A 12555-nucleotide genomic window follows, 5' to 3' on the forward strand; every position below is an offset into this window, starting at 1 on the left:
TCTCATTGACCTCTAGACAGAAAATGTGGAGAGGAAGAGCAGCATTTTAAGAGGAAACAGCAGAAGCCCTCACCCCGCGACTCTATTTTTAGTGCTCCTGGCCGACCCTGTTAAGAACATGCCCCCCCCCCAACAATTAAGCACAATCCCTGACGTGATTTCTTCCCTCAGCCAACAATACTTCACAGGACACGCGAAGCTAACGATGCCGACCAATCAGGTGCTCCGTGTTCAGGTGCTTTCTCAAACTACTGGAATGCAGAATCGGGCACACCCCTCCCCCCCTTGGGGAGCCAATAGGAAAATCAAGCTAGAATTCCTTTTTTTTCTCACGTCACGTGTCTGACCGTAATTGAAGCGGCGGCAACCGACGTTATGATTCAACAGAATAGTCCCTGTAATCCTTCCGCAAGTTGTTGAGTTGGACTAATAGAATGCGGGTACGAAGCCTCGCGGAGTGTTTGCTTCAACCCCGGCGTCACAGAGCGGCCTCTGTGAGGAAGTCTTACTTTTTCAAGCGGCATAGATTCAATTTCGAAGATATTGGGCGGAAGGATTTTCTGGAACCGTTGCTTACTGAAAGGAGGTTCTACCGGATCTCATTGACTATATAAAGAGAAAACGCGCAAATTCTCTCCCCTATTGTCTGGTTGAGAAGAAGAATCGGGTCCTGTTTTGTCATTTCCGAAAAAAAAAAAAGGAAATAGTGGCATCTGTTTCCATCCCCCCCTTTTTTTCGGAGTGTAGCAGTGACCAATCGAGCACTCGAGGAAGGGGTTTTAATATACGCGGCCGCCACCATGGCATGGTAGGGGCGGCAGCGCAAGCGACGGCATCGGCCATTGCAGAAGCGCAACAGCGGCGGCCGCGGCCTCGGCACCCCCAAGCATCTGCAACCATGGCGTGAGTATCCTTGGGGTGAAGGTGGGGAGGTGGAAATCCACTGGATTTTATTAAATAATAAAATAAACGCCACGATCGGGTGAAGGAATAGGGAACAAAGATCTGTGTATGGACTTAAAACAGCTGGAGTTCGGAAATATATGGGAAGATATTGGAAATCTCAGCCAAGAAATAGCATTTGTTCCTGACTGAAAAATACGGGGGAGGGGGTGGGACGGTATCAAGAAATAGGTTAGCGCAAAGAATTCCAGACTATTGAATTAGGCTATTTATGAAAATAGGTGGTTTAATGAGCCGTTGGGTTTCCCAGACTAATTAGATGGCAGAATGATTTCCTTTGTTGTCGAGGAAAATCCCCCGAGATTTAAGCAATTGGTATGCTAATAGTTTTTTCTGGACAAAAATAGAACAATGACAAGTTAAAATTGTCCTGCTTTAAGAGAAAGAGATAGTAATCTAAAGAGCTTTTCACAACAGAAATGCCACGTATTAAATTTTTTATCTATAAATATACTGACAGGACTGTCTCTTTCTAAAAAAACCATTTTGCTGAAATAACTAATGGCGTTGGGTGGAATGCAGGTTTGAATTGTCTTAAGGTTAAGAGATGGTGAATTATCTGTAGCTTTAAAATAAACTTTTCTGTGGAAACTGCCAATTTTTAAATAAGTGGATCTGAACAAATGTGGCATTATGTGTCTGATATATCTTAACAATCATTAAGATTCTCAGGGACCTAAATGGAAACGTGGCAGGATACAAAATGGCGGCCTATTTATAGGTTGTAGACATGCACAGCAAGCAGATCACGAAATGGCTGCAGCTGTTGTCACTGATGAATTCATGAATCAGACCAAGCTGGGTGGAGACTGAATTGAAGCTGTGTAGTTAGGAGGAAATAAAGGGCTGACTTGCTGAACAAATTCTAGTTGGCGCTGTTGTACTGTACTTCTAATTGGTGTCTAAGACAGATAGTTCAGATGAAGTCTAGTGGGGGGGGGGACTGGAACTGTAGGAGTCATTGCTGCAGTATTACCATGCACTATTTGCCCTATGTGAGTTTTAACTTGAAATTAAAATCTAAAAAGCTCTTTATAATAATTGTTATCTTGTTTATTCCAGGTTTTTCAAATCATCACACAGCAGCTTTGCTGTAATTGATAAAGACACCATCTATTTGTCTAGACAAATTGACAACAAAGTACTAAAACTTGACCAAAATGAGCTGCTCAAACACAGAGATGTTGTTGGGGGACTTTCCGTCCCCATTCAGCCAGCAGTGTTTGGTGGCTGATGTAGGTCTGGGGCTCTTAGATGACTACTTGGAGGTGGCCAAGAACTTCAGTTCGCATGAGTTCTCCAGCGCTAAGGCTAAAGTGGGCTCCTCCGATTGGCTGGCTGTGGACAGTGGGAATAATGCCACAGACAGCAACCAGGGTAAGATAAATTATATTCTGTCAATATTTGATAACCTTTTGAGGTCTTTAATGCATCTATTTAAATGTATATAGTTGTTTGATAGATCTAAAGCAGAGGGATAACTTTTTTTGTATTTATTAAGATCACATTTGGAATAGCTTTTTGTTTGTTTTACAGAGGATGCCTTTTCTGGCATGGATTGGATGGTGGAGAAGATGGACCTGAAGGAGTTTGACTTTGATGCGCTGTTAGATATTGATCTGGAAGCCACCGTCTCCCCAGATTCGTTCATGGCCACGTTGGAAGACACGTGTGACCTGCTTGACCAACCCATTGAAGAAATTCCCAACAAAGAAAGTTTATTAATGCCAGAACCAATTAACCAATCCCCCAGTTCTCCTGAAGCAGACCAGGTGGCCCCATTGATTACATTGTTGCCATTTCCAGTACCCCAAGGGCCACTGATTTCTACTGTTGACCATTCATTCAGTTTAGAGCTAGGTAGTGAAGTAGACATTCTTGAAGGAGACAAGAAAACAGAAACCCCCACTCCTTTAGTGTTTCCCAAGCGTGAAAAAGAGGATGAAGTACATTCTGACAATGATAGTGGAATATGTATGAGCCCAGAGTCTTACCTAGAGTCACCTCAACAAAGTCCTGCCACTTCTACTAGTTCCCTCAGTGATAACCAATCAGTTACAACCCAACTTGATGTTTCTGTTAGGCCCAAGCCTTATGATCGCCCTCCAGGAATCATAATATTAAAGATTAAAGAAGAAAAGAGAGTAGATAAGAAACAGAAGAAGATGGAGCAGAATAAGACAGCTGCCACACGATATAGACAGAAGAAAAGGGCAGAGCAAGAAGCTTTATCAGGAGAGTGTAGAGAACTAGAGCAAAAAAATGAAGCCCTCACAGCGAAAGTTGATTCCCTCAGCAAAGAAATTAAATATTTAAAAGATCTGATTCAAGAAGTCCGCAAAGCTAAGGATAAAAAGGTTAAAGCCCCAGAATAGAGTAGTGGAGTAGGAGTTACATGCATGTATATTGCTTACTGCAAACATCTATGTTTAATGCTTAATAAATTATTTTCTAATTTGGATATGTGTATATTCTTTAGTGAAGTTTTGTTTGAAACTTATTTGGCTTCCTCAATTAAAAAACCCAATTGCTACATTAAAAATGAACAACAAAAAGATAGCAATTATGCTTTAACCTACCTTAAGGTGCCTTTTAAAATTTCATTCCATATCTTACAATTTTGGAACAACACAGTTCATACTTGTCAAATTAAAAAAAAAGTTACTTTCCCCCCTCAATCTTAAAACCATTCTACTCAATTCTACTTGAATCTGCTTTCATACTTTTTGTTAACTTTGGATTTGGTTGATCAGCCAGTGTATCAAATGTTTAGTTTTCCCATCAACTTTAAATGGATCTTGTACTAACACCACATCATGCTCCCAATTTATGTCTCTACCTATACCCCTCATTTTACCTTAATTACTTCAAAACTTCCAAGACCAGCGTAAACAATAGGGATAATGTGCATTTTTTTTTGTTCATAAATCAAAGTAACGTTCTTTTGTGTGCCCATGACTAAAACAGCACTTGAGCTGGAAAGGTAGATTAACATCTATGCATAAGAACAGTTTCACAAGTACAAGGTAGAAAGACCCCTAGGGAAAAAATACAGATGAAACATACTTGGCATGTTCATTGGCTAGCATAATTTGAGTCGAGCATGCCCAGCAGCTATCTTCCATGTAACAATTCATAGCATCCATAATATTAGCATGATCCTGTTAATGACTCATTGAATTCAAGAGGTGCAATTTTTACATAATAGTGAGTTTTTTGAGTTCACTTACACAATTCTGGCTTGAACTACTACTCAGAAAAAAAATCCACCTGAGGAACCTACTGCTTACTTGAAAGAAATTAGGAACAATCAGGTATTCCTTATTACTAAATACACTACCCTAAGGTCTCTTTCTTGCTTAGGTTCTTATCAAAATCTAAACTAGAATTTTAAACGGGTTAATTTAAGATTATGAAAAACTGCATCAAGAAAATGCCTCTTGCTTGGTTTTTTTTGTGTTTTATAATATCCAAAACACAGGTAAGAATTTATATTGGTTTTGGTAAATTATTTTAGCCAATAGTAAATAGTGATTCAGTAGCAATAGAAACATAGTTTTTAGTCAGATTTTAGAGGCAATTCCTTCTTTGGTAGTAATGTAATGATGGTTTCCTTGATATTTTGAAACACCCGGTTATTTCATCAGGCCTGGGCTCTTAGGAGATTTTCTTATATAGTTCCATACTGAGGTAACCATTCTCCCATCACTGAAAAGTTATTACAGAATGTGAATGTTTATGCTTTTATCTGTTGCAGTGACACAAGTACTGTGTGCCACCCAGAGTTGCCTTCGATGAAATGGGTGGCTATGTACATTTTGTAAGTAAAAAAAATATATGCCAGGAGAAAACCCAGAATGTTTGCAGTTTCAGGCTTTGGCTGCAATAATCTGATTGCATTCCACGATATATAGGACAGTTAGAACAATTATGTACTTAGCACCATTTTTCCCCAGAGCAGTTCATGAAGTACACAGTGGCCTACTCTTGATCTTTCAGCACCTGTCCAATCTTTGTTGCTGTCACTGAAAAGATTAGGCCAAATGTCTTTATGGTATCTTAGCAATATAGAACAAGCACACCCCCCCCAACATTTGCTTCCCATTCACCTGCTTTTAAAATATGTGCTTTACTTCACCTTGGTTTCTGTTAAAGTACAGGTTTGTAAGCTTTAAATGTCAACTGTAAGGAACAGGTTTCCAGTGTGAGATATTCTACCTGTTCCCTTTGTTGTTAGTTGCGAAGTCGTGTCCAACCCATTGCAACCCCACGGACAACATTCCTCTAGGACTTTCTGTCTGCTACCATCCTCTGGAGTCCATTTAAGCTCACGCCTACTGCTTCAATGACTCCATCCAGCTACCTCATTCTTTGTCGTCCCCTTCTTTTGCCCTCAATCTTCCCAGCATTAAGCTCTTCTCCAGTGAGTCCTTCCTTCTCATTAGGTGGCCAAAGTATTTGAGTTTCATCTTCAGGATCTGGCCTTTTAAAGAGCAGTCAGTGTTGATCTCCTCTAGGACTGACCGTTTTGATCTTCTTGCAATCCAAGGGATGTTCCCTACCTTAAGGATCACTGTTACTGCTTTTTTTCTGCACTCCCCCAAAACTACTTTTTTATGCTACAATATAAGTTGAACAAAACCACATTCTTTTCTGCAAATGGGCCAAAATATAAAAAATGCAGATTAACAGGACCAGCTTTATATGCTCAGGATGCCTAGAACATTTTGTATAACCTTATCCAATATTTAACATCAAAGTTAGAAATTCAGTTTGATTTAAAGTACAGGCTGAACTTAAGTTATTTTGATCCACAAGCAAATGTGGAATGTCATTCTTTCTAACCACAGTAAACTTTAATAAATTTGTGAGCAACATAAATAAAGTACCATTTAAGCAATTTTGTATTTGTTAAATGTTAATGTATAAATGATTGGTACCAATAATTTTGAGATGGTTTTAAGCCTTTCAAAAGATTCAGACTTCCTCCTACAGCTGTCTTAACAATTAGCTTCACTACATTGTAATCACTAAATGCTAAAGCTAATTGTAGATAACAGATAATTGCGTAATTAAATAAAAAGCTATAAAAAATTAAGAAGCTAACTAGGTAACATTTGTTAAATATTAAAATATCCGAATAAAGTTCCTTTACAGTGTATTAAGCAGCAACTGAGAAACAGCGCCTCCTGGCCTGTTTTTCAGATGTTTGAGGCTGGGGTTATTTTGTTCCAAACAGGAACTGAACTGAAATATGAACTGAAATTGATTCTAGCAGAGCTGATTTAGGAGGTGTGTGTGGGTGGAGGGGGGCAAAGGTATTGGCAGTGTTTGGGGGAAGAAGAGACTTCCTATGAATCATTGCTTGTGGCTGACTAATGGTTAAAATATACCAGCACCTTTCATGCACATGCTCAGCTACAAACTAATAACTGTAGCCTAGCATGATAGAATAATTTTAACTATCTGGATAATTTAGGATTGTACATTTGGGAAACCTATAAAATTTGGTTAATTTTACCACAAAAATGCATGTTCAGCTAGTACAATGTGAAAACGTGCTCCTTCCCACAAAATAGAATAATTTCAGCACCCAGTGTCACCGAGTTGGGAAGCTTTGTAATTTTTTAAAAATAAATCTGATTAAAGATTTGCTTTATATGATTTGAAAAGTAGAAACGTTTATTCCACAATTACTCTCTTTTCAGAAGAATAAATAGGAGACCCCATTCTTAAAGCTTTTTCAGGATTATAACTTCAAATATTAGTATGTTTGCCCAACATACTAATGTGGTTAACAGTAACCTTGTCAACTACTTAATGTATATAGTTTTTCTCGATTCATCCAGTACACTGAGCTACAAATTAACTAAACGGGTTGGGTTTCGCAAGACAAATGCCACTGTGTAGTCAACTCCATGTAAATCTGAAGTATTGTGCACTTTCAGTCAGAAATATTTTCAAACATGATTTTATTCTGAGTTATGATTTTGGGTTGGTCACTCTCTCTCAGCCCAGACTACTACACACAATTATTGTGGGGAAAACAGAAGGAAGAAGGTGTGGATATGTTCACCATCTTGAATTATTTGTAAAAACATTAAAGGTGTGATGCAAAAAACTGATAACCACATCCTACTAGTGAAAAAGAATTACAATGGATGATACATATTATAATTAGCTTAATGCTAGTAATGAGTAAGGGATGAAAAAAAAATCACGTTTCAGTGTGTTTGCATGATTTTAGTAAAATGCACAAATTACTGTTCTTATGTAGTAACTGCATAGTTATGAAATCATGCATAATTTTACCACTATAAATATGGGCATCAATATGTATTTTCCAACCACTGTTTAACATTTGATTATCCCTCTGACCCATCCTTGTTCTTGAAAAAATTCTTTTAATTTTTCTTTTATCTGCTTGCTTCTAAAACATGATATAATATACTTAGGCTATTTATTTCTAGTACTTCAGAAACAATTTTTTGCCCCAACAGTCTGGTGTAATTGGCCATTTTATTTCCATAAAAGTTTTGTTTCATTTATTTAAAAAATGACAAATGATACATTGAATAAACTCAAGAAACACTTGTAAAGTAACTAACAATATGGTAGTAAATTATACATACTACATTTTGAGAAGAAAAGAGTATTGCAGGGGTACCCTTTTCCTAAAAGGTATCACAAAAAAGTGACTTATACTTGCATCTTAAGTATAGCAAAAATAACTGATATTCTTGTGGAAGCACTTCAAATGCCTATAAATGACTGTTTCTACGTTGTTATAAACGAACTAAAATATTTGGCTATGAATTAAATCAAGGTTTCATATTACTACCCAGAAGTATAACTTTGTGCAATAAGGCACATTCTTTCAGCTCTGATATTGCAATATGCAATCCAAATTCTCTCTTCCATATGTATAGAAAGTACTTGTTTAACTTAATTTACTCCAAACAAATGTGACAGAAGACTGTTTTGTCTGGTTCAAGATAGATATTTTTTTCTAGCAGAGTCAAAAGATAATATTGAGAGTCCTTTATCCAAACTCAGCATCAAAGATCTGGATTCTCTACTCTGGGCACAAACCGTCATTCCATATGAAGTACAACAATCGAGCAGACCATATATAGAAATACTGTAACCTTATAATAGACGTACTTTCCAACCACAATAATACTGGCACGCATTTGCTCACTGATGCTGATATTTTTAGCAATGATGGACAAGTTATTTTTGTCAGATTGTTCCAGCTCTTCCAAAATACTCTCTCTCAAATCTCTGGAAGTCTTCTTCAGTGAAGACAGTTCCTTCTGGCTTCTTCTTCTTCACTTTTTCTACAGGGTGGTCTTTAGCTTTTCTCCCTCTATTTTGGGTTAAAATCTACAGAAATCATGCAAAGGATACATATATATATATATCTGTTTGTGTTACAACCCCTGGTATGACCTAATATGGGAGGGAGCTCACTCCTCCCTCCTTCTGTCCTTTCGGCTCATCACAGAAAACCATCCAGGCAGAAACCCATATTTTTATTTTTAATGTTGCCTTTTTATATTTTATCAGCACAAATATAACACATATATATATATATATATATAATCATTAATCAGTAGTATAATAAGCCTTACAAGTTTAACCAAACTTTAAAAGAGTATTTTATTAAATTGATGATAGATACAGGCCCTTGTATGCAATCCTAAACACCACTCAAGGATTGTATTTGTTGGAGAATTTGAAAACAGCTTTTTATCTGGATTCACAGAGGTATTCTCCAGATTTGATGCATGATTCTGGGAGAACTTCACTTTAAGATACTCCCAACAGATGCTATATGTATGCCCATATAGGCTGTGAATTACAATTTGTGCTTTGAATCGCACAGCGCTAATTTCAAATAATTCAATTTGAAAACTCAAGATCTAAAATATTTGGCAAGGACATTAGAAAAAATAGAAAATAGAGACATGAGAAACATATATATACTGAGAAACAAGCTCCCTTCTCAAAAAGCTACTGTGTTTCCCCCAAAATACGACATGTCCTGAAAATAAGGCCATGCCATATTTTTCGGCTGGGCAAAAATATTAGCCCTTCCCTGAAAATAAGCCCCCTGGACACCACTCCAGCCAGGCAGAGCGCCACTCACCAATCTAGCGGTATCTCGAAGGCGCCAAGCCGAGGGATGGGGGAAAGGCGCTCACGTTGCTAGGTTGGTCCCACCAAAGTTTTCCAGCACTCTATGGCCACAACCATAGAGTGCACTCCCAGAGTGGCTGCTACCGGAAGACTCGGCAGCCGATCTCTGGAGTTTGGAAGCTGGAGAAGAAGTTATGCTCAGAGCGCGGCGGCTGGGAGGCATGTGAGCTGGGGGCGGAACAGGCGCTCGCGCAACCTCCCTTTTCAGCCAGGCAGAGCACCATACACTGACTTAGGGAGTATCCCAAATGTGCCAAGCCGCGGGAACTGGGGGGCAGGCAGAGCGCCATGTGGCTTGGCGCCTTCAGGATATCCCTAGGTCAGTGAATGACGCCCTGCCCGGCTGGAAAGGGAGGTTGCTGGGCAGCTGCTCGTGAGTGTGGTCACCTCATGGCTGTTGTGTTGTGCTCCTGCGACAGTGCAACACAGCCGTTCTCCCCTAAGGCTGTGCCTAGCTCTTCGGGAGCCCGCTCACAAGAGAGCACCCCCCCGGCAACCCCAAGACAATACCCCCCCGATAATAAGGCCCAAGCCATATTTTGGGGTTCAAAAGAAAATAAGACCCTGTCTTATTTTCGGGAAAACACGGTATCAATTGTGTATAAATAGAATTTTTTTTTCCAATTTCTAATAGCATCTCCTCTCCACAAACAAACAAGTGACAAGTAAACAAGCTGACCTTTTCAGTAATTGTACTGTCTGCCACAAAATGAGAACCCATCATATATTGCATGTTCTTCTTAAAGTGGTCCGTTGCTTGATGTTTTTGATATTCCTCTGGAAAAAAGAATACAATAATAAGAAAACTTGTAGATAAAACTCAGGAGGAAATAAATTCATATTTGTCTTTAGGGAGTTAGTACTGGAATTGTAAGCCTGATTCAGCCTGCTTGCCTCGTGTTTTAATTTGATTTCTTGCAGCCACTATTTTGGAGGTGTCAAATTGCATCAAGGTATAAGTGAATTTTCACATGCAGTAAATGATAAAGCAAAAAAAACCAACCCCATACTTTTTTTTTAAGGGAGTTTGTTCACATGACAAAATCAGTGGAAGGTTTTAGACTTATCTCATTTTTGAGACAACAGAAAATAAGACCATAGAATAATCATCAACGCATTTTATTATTGTCTTCAGTTACAGGGAAAAATGGGTACTGCATAAGATTTCAAGGATTTTTGTATGCAATAGTCTGTAATCTGGTTGTCTCTAAGTAAGCTCAAATATAAATCACAAAATATAGCTCTGTTGGCCGAGGAACACGAGAGCTATAATCAAAAACATGACCTCCAAGTTGTGGGTTAACTCCAAAACATGCTTTCAACTTATGTGGAATGTAGGTCAAACTTTGGGGTTTTCTTGTTGCATTAAATGAATAAAGAATGCATTTTGGAGCACAGTCAAATCTGTTGTGGTACATTTATGCGAGAGCTGGAAATAATTGAATCAGCAAATGGAGTGATAGGATATAAGCATAAGAACATCAGCAACTGCTTAGGGAATAACAGGAAGAGAAGGAACTGGAAGTTCAGAGGGCAGGAAGTTTGGTACTATGTCCCACACTGGGACATAGTCACTGGTACGTAGTCATGGGCACTGGTACTGCTGAAAGGAAGAAGAAATAAAATGCAAAGATTGGGCATGGGCAGATGAATAGGCTATATCACACTGGAGGATCCTGAAAGTAGAAGAGAGGGAAGCATCTTCACTGTCCCTGCCACTTCCTCATTCTCTTCTCCCTTGCCTCTATCTACACCACGTTCAATTACTTCTGCCTGGAATATATCTATTTTGTTCTGTGCCTCAACCAAAACATATAACACATACAAGTTTCATCTTGGGCACAGACCACACCACCTCAATTCTGAGTACATACACATTATAAAAAGATAAGATGAAAATATTATCACCACCACCATCAAGCTATGACAGGCAGGGGCTCTGCCTTTAGAACACATTTTTTTCAACACAACAATACATGGTTTTATTATTTATTTTTAATCATTTGGGAAGAAGCATATATTGTCAATTTTTTCATGCATGTATATTGATTGAAATTATAAGTTATCTTGAATGGGATATGAAAGGAGATACATAAAGTAGGTAAAATAGTTACACTAATAGGAAAAACTAAAAATGTTATGCTACAACTCTCATGCATGTCACTCATATGTCTCTGTGCATAAGATTATATGCAAAGATTTTAAACTGATATCAGTTGAGTAAAGATGTTTCTGTTTTGCTTAAATATAGAACGGAACTTTCCATGAAAGTTTCATGCAAAGCTATGCATTTATTGTTTGACTGTAAAATGCAAGTACAGCTCATAAATTTGCACTAGTTAGGCGCAACCTAAGTATGATACCGAATAGCAATAGCATTTAGACACAGTGCTTTTACAGCCTTCTCTAAGTGGTTTACAGAGTCAGCATATTGCCCCCAACAATCTGGGTCCTCATTTTACCGACCTCGGAAGGCTGGGAGGCTGAATCAATCAATACATTCGTTGAGGGTCATCTACTTGGTCGTCATTCTCCTTCTTTCCCCTACTCACCTAATGCAGATTTGATAATTCTTCCTTTAATTGTGGCTTTGTCTCTTTTGGATCTTGAGCTCTTGTTTTTCTTCTTTTTCAACCCATTACTGGGTCGGGCGGCGGTCCCTGGTCTTTGAGAGGCGGAGGCGGACCCTGTTTATCAGACAGAGAAACGAGAGGGATTATTTAGCCTAAAGAGCTCTCCCTTTTTCCCCCTTGGCCACCCTGCAGCCCTCGGTTACCTCCCGCCGTCTCCAGCAGCTCCAGTCCCTTTCTTAGCAGGGAAGCGGACATTTCGCCCTCTATGCAGACACGTGAATTATCTTGGACTTCCTTTCTGTTTTAGCTCTATGGTCTTTTCATGATTATGCTACTTCCGAGTGCAGTTTTACTTTTTGCCACTCTTCCTTCGACCCACTTTGCTCTACCTAAAGTCGCTACACTTCCGGTGTCTTTCATCCCGAGTGGACTGGTTATGCAGGGGTTCCCAAGACTTGTGGACTTCAACTCCCAGAATTCTCCAGCCAGCTAAACTGGCTGGAGAATCCTGGGAGTTGAAGTCCACAAGTCTTAAAGTTGCCAAGTTTGAAGACCTCTGCGTTAGTGCCTACAGCGGTTTGGAAAAAGGAAGAAGAAAACGATGTAATCGTAAGAAGGCGAAGGAAGGAGAAATTATATCTTATTTCGGAAGCTAGCAATGTGTTCCGATCTTTCATTCTGATCTACAAATTGTGCTGCTTCGCTTCTAAGTTACGTAAGATAACTGCTAGCAAACAATAACAACTTTTATAAAGTATAAAATGGCCCACTAAATATTTAATGGGTTATTAGAATGTATCGCTTTAAACATATGCAC

At 38.9% G+C, this 12555-nt stretch overlaps 2 protein-coding genes across 2 annotated transcripts; one reads left to right on the forward strand and one right to left on the reverse strand.

Moving 5' to 3' along the window:
* Nucleotides 1-524: 524 nt before the first annotated feature.
* ATF4 (activating transcription factor 4) lies at nt 525-3422 on the forward strand. The gene is made up of 3 exons (XM_081957304.1): nt 525-903; nt 2026-2340; nt 2500-3422. The coding sequence occupies exons 2-3, from the start codon at nt 2124-2126 to the stop codon at nt 3336-3338; spliced, it is 1056 nt and encodes a 351-aa protein (XP_081813430.1). The 5' UTR covers nt 525-903; nt 2026-2123; the 3' UTR covers nt 3339-3422.
* A 3498-nt stretch (nt 3423-6920) lies between these two features.
* RPS19BP1 (ribosomal protein S19 binding protein 1) lies at nt 6921-12105 on the reverse strand. Its single transcript, XM_081957402.1, has 4 exons — nt 11942-12105; nt 11718-11852; nt 9845-9942; nt 6921-8349 (listed from the first exon to the last, which is right to left on the reverse strand). The coding sequence occupies exons 1-4, from the start codon at nt 11991-11993 to the stop codon at nt 8206-8208; spliced, it is 429 nt and encodes a 142-aa protein (XP_081813528.1). The 5' UTR covers nt 11994-12105; the 3' UTR covers nt 6921-8205.
* Between the last annotated feature and the right edge of the window lie 450 nt (nt 12106-12555).

Source organism: Natrix helvetica, assembly GCF_964273705.1.
Source record: "Natrix helvetica genome assembly, chromosome: 6".
Classification (NCBI taxonomy): domain Eukaryota; kingdom Metazoa; phylum Chordata; class Lepidosauria; order Squamata; family Natricidae; genus Natrix; species Natrix helvetica.